This window comes from Sceloporus undulatus, chromosome 7, assembly GCF_019175285.1.
Source record: "Sceloporus undulatus isolate JIND9_A2432 ecotype Alabama chromosome 7, SceUnd_v1.1, whole genome shotgun sequence".
Taxonomy (NCBI): domain Eukaryota; kingdom Metazoa; phylum Chordata; class Lepidosauria; order Squamata; family Phrynosomatidae; genus Sceloporus; species Sceloporus undulatus.
Genome location: NC_056528.1, coordinates 34,065,761 through 34,068,992, shown reverse-complemented (window position 1 = coordinate 34,068,992; position 3,232 = coordinate 34,065,761). Strand labels below are relative to the sequence as shown.

The window sequence follows — 3,232 nt, the reverse complement described above, 5'->3', positions numbered from 1 at the left end:
GGCATAGGCTAAAGTCTAGCCCCTTTGGGCCCCAATTTTAGGAGAAAAGTGGGATAGAAATTAATATAATATAATATAATATAATATAATATAATATAATATAACCTAAATAAATAAGTTTATGAAAGATCATGTTACTGATTTTCCAGACTTGCATGGCTGTGCCTTTCAAACCTGTCTGTCTGTCTGTCTGTCTGTCTGTCTGTCTATCTCCTCCACTCCTTTGAATTTTCTACTAATTGTTTAGTAGGAGCAGTATTGCTCATTGTGTTTCTTAATCAGGTATTTAGTTCTGCCTTCCATTATTTTTTAAACTCCCTTTTCTCTCCAATTCCCTCCTGGGGCACCTTTACATCTTCCACTTTTAAACAACAACCTATGTTTTACCACCTGAAGAATGGCTTTGTCCAGGTTGGCCTTAAGTAGAAGGAAATATTGCCGTTTCCACTACACATCCAGGGACATAAACTGGTCTTCTCCTTACAGATTCGAACCAGGGCCTGCTAGAGTATTGGATGAAGAGGCTGAGATTCAAATCCCAATGCATCTGCAGAGACCTCAGGCCTGCTGCTGTCTCTCAGCCTAATCTTCCCAGAATCTTGTTATTGGAAAGATAACATTGCTAGCTATGCCCTTCCTTACTACACGGAGCAAAGGGGGAGAATAATGTTACCAGCATGTCTGCACATTCCTTGCTGTGTGAGAGAATTGCTGTTGCTAAGGAGCTGATCAAAAGGGCAGAAGCTCTTTGCCGGTCCCAGAAAGGTGGCATAGAAGGAGGTTCCAAACTCTGCAGCAGATTGAAAGCAGAGTTAAAGTTCCTGCATAAGGTGGAAGCTGGAAAGGTAGCCATCAAAGAGTCCCATCTGCAGAGTACAAACCTCACTCACCTACAAGCCATCATTGAGTCTGCGGAGAACCTGGAGGAAGTTGCTGCAGTACTTCATGTCTTTAATTATGAAGACAAATATGGTGAAAAGCAGTTCTTGGTAGTGGATGTTGTTGCAAACGGTGGTCACACTTGGGTGAAAGCAATTGGTCGCAAGGCTGAAGCACTGCACAATATTTGGTTGGGCAGAGGCCAGTATGGTGACAAAAGTGTCATTAAGCAAGCAGAAGATTTCCTGCAAGCAAGTGGTCAGCAACTGGTGCAGTACAGCAACCCACATATTATCTTTGCATTCTACAATGGTGTGTCTAGCCCAGTGGCAGAGAGATTGAAAGAGATGGGCATATCTATACGGGGGGACATAGTTGCTGTGAATGCATTGGCGGAGCATGCTAAGGACGACGTCCACTTAAGTTCTAGTGAATCTGATGATGGAAATGAATGCCTTCAAGTGACAAGAGTAGATCGGGACAAATTAATAGCAAGTGTAGCTTTTCCTACAGAAATCAGAGTAGACATGTGCAATAGGGTTAACTTGGATATTACTACTCTGATTACCTTTGTCTCTGCCCTTAGCTACGGAGGCTGTGATTTCATCTTTAAGGAGAAAGTCCTGTCTGAGCAGGCAGCTCAGGAGAGAGAAGAAAGTGTCCTCCCGCTGCTGGAAGAGTTCATGAAGGGCAAGGAGCTGTTTGCTTGTGAATCTGCAGTTAAAGACTTTCAGGTTATCTTAGAAACTTTGGGGGGAGCAGGTGAGAAAACTCGAGCTGCGCGACTCATGGAAAGAATCAGTGTGGTACCAGACCAGCCCTCTGAACGTGCCTTAAAATTAGTGCCTAGTTCCAAAATCAGTCACCGTTCTCTGACAATTTTTGGGACAGGAGATGCTTTAAAGGCCATCACCATGACTGCAAACAGTGGCTTTGTCAGGGCAGCAGCAAACCAGGGGGTTAAATTCAGTGTGTTCATTCATCAGCCTAGGGCATTGACAGAAACCAAAGAATCTTCTGCCACACCTTTACCAGAGCATTGTTTTGGGCCCTGATAGTGCAAATTGCTTACTTTATTTATACTTCATGAAGCAGAAGCACTTTCATAAACAAAACTCTTTAAAAATATGCAACACAATCCAGCCAATGAGTAGTACTAGACTTGGTAAGAAACATGGGGCTACCACTAAATCATTAACCTGCTGAATTTTACTGTTACTCAGCTGTAACGTCTAATACAACTTTTCAATTTTTTGGCATCATTTTGCAGTACAGTTACTTGCTTTTGCTCCATCCAGCTATTTTCATGCGGTTGACATGCAAATATATAGCTTAGTGATATCTGTATAGGAAGTGCCTAGCCTGAACAGTATGGATAGGAACAGGTGGGACTTCCTATGAGATGACTGCTTTAGTGACATCTGTGTATTCCAGTAAAGTTTAGATCTACAAAAGAGCTAAGCACACATTTCACCCTCAAAAACAAAGTTCAGTTTCAAATTAAAGCTCTAATTTCCATGTGGTACTTAAAAGTTAGTTAAGTTCAGCTGGATTGTTTTCAACATTATCTTTGTGGCATAAGGTTTTTATCTTTTCCATGGTCTATTTTGACATGAATAATACATGAAGAGTGTATGCACATGAGTGAGAACACTTGGCAGAATACTTTTTGAAAAACGAGCCAACAACCTAAATAACCAGTGTTAAGTCTCATTGATTTACCTATGACAGATTTAAGTACATTAAAATCATCCACTGAAACAGATGTTCTGTAATTTTAAGAAGGTTTGCTTTGGCTGGATTGCTAATTTTTATCTTTATATGGACTCTTTCTCATTCACAGAGTAGTGGCTTCTCTGTAATTTACTTTACTGGACATAATTATGATGTTGACAGAATGCAATATAACATTAAAATGTTACCAAAAAAAAAAAAAAAAAAAAAAGGAAAGATAACATTGCTGAGGGCAGAATCGATATATGATAGTCTGAGAGAAGAGCAGGAACATAACAAATGCATAAATATACGATTGGGATTTTTCTGGAAGCTGGGCTTCTGTCAATGTTCTAAAGAAGCCCATTCCTCACCAACTATGGATTTCTTGGACATAGTTCATTGGTATTTTCTTGAACAAAAATACAAACAGTGGCTCTATGATATGATATGATTGAATGAATGAATGAATGAATGAATGAATGAATGAATGGATCTAACAAAAGTGTTGCCAGTCATCCACCTGCATTCAAATTTAATCCCCCAATAATGTATCTATTCTTACTTTTCTCAGTAAAATGAGAGAACAGATTATAAACCAGCTTTGCTATTAGCATGCCATATGAAGGCTCTCTTGCTA

General features: G+C 39.9%; 1 protein-coding gene across 1 annotated transcript; it reads left to right on the top strand.

Annotated features, from left to right (window-relative positions):
- Positions 1–637: 637 nt before the first annotated feature.
- Positions 638–2,796, top strand: LOC121936664 (UPF0415 protein C7orf25 homolog). The gene is made up of 2 exons (XM_042479111.1): positions 638–972; positions 1,466–2,796. The coding sequence occupies exons 1-2, from the start codon at positions 678–680 to the stop codon at positions 1,564–1,566; spliced, it is 396 nt and encodes a 131-aa protein (XP_042335045.1). The 5' UTR covers positions 638–677; the 3' UTR covers positions 1,567–2,796.
- The last annotated feature ends 436 nt before the right edge of the window (positions 2,797–3,232 follow it).

Coding starts and splice junctions, on each gene's coding strand:
- LOC121936664 (XM_042479111.1), top strand. CDS start 678: ATGTCTGCACATTCCTTGCTGTGTGAGAGAATTGCTGTTGCTAAGGAG. Junction 973..1,465: donor TAATTATGAAGACAAATATG/GTGAAAAGCAGT, acceptor CTCTGCCCTTAG/CTACGGAGGCTGTGATTTCA.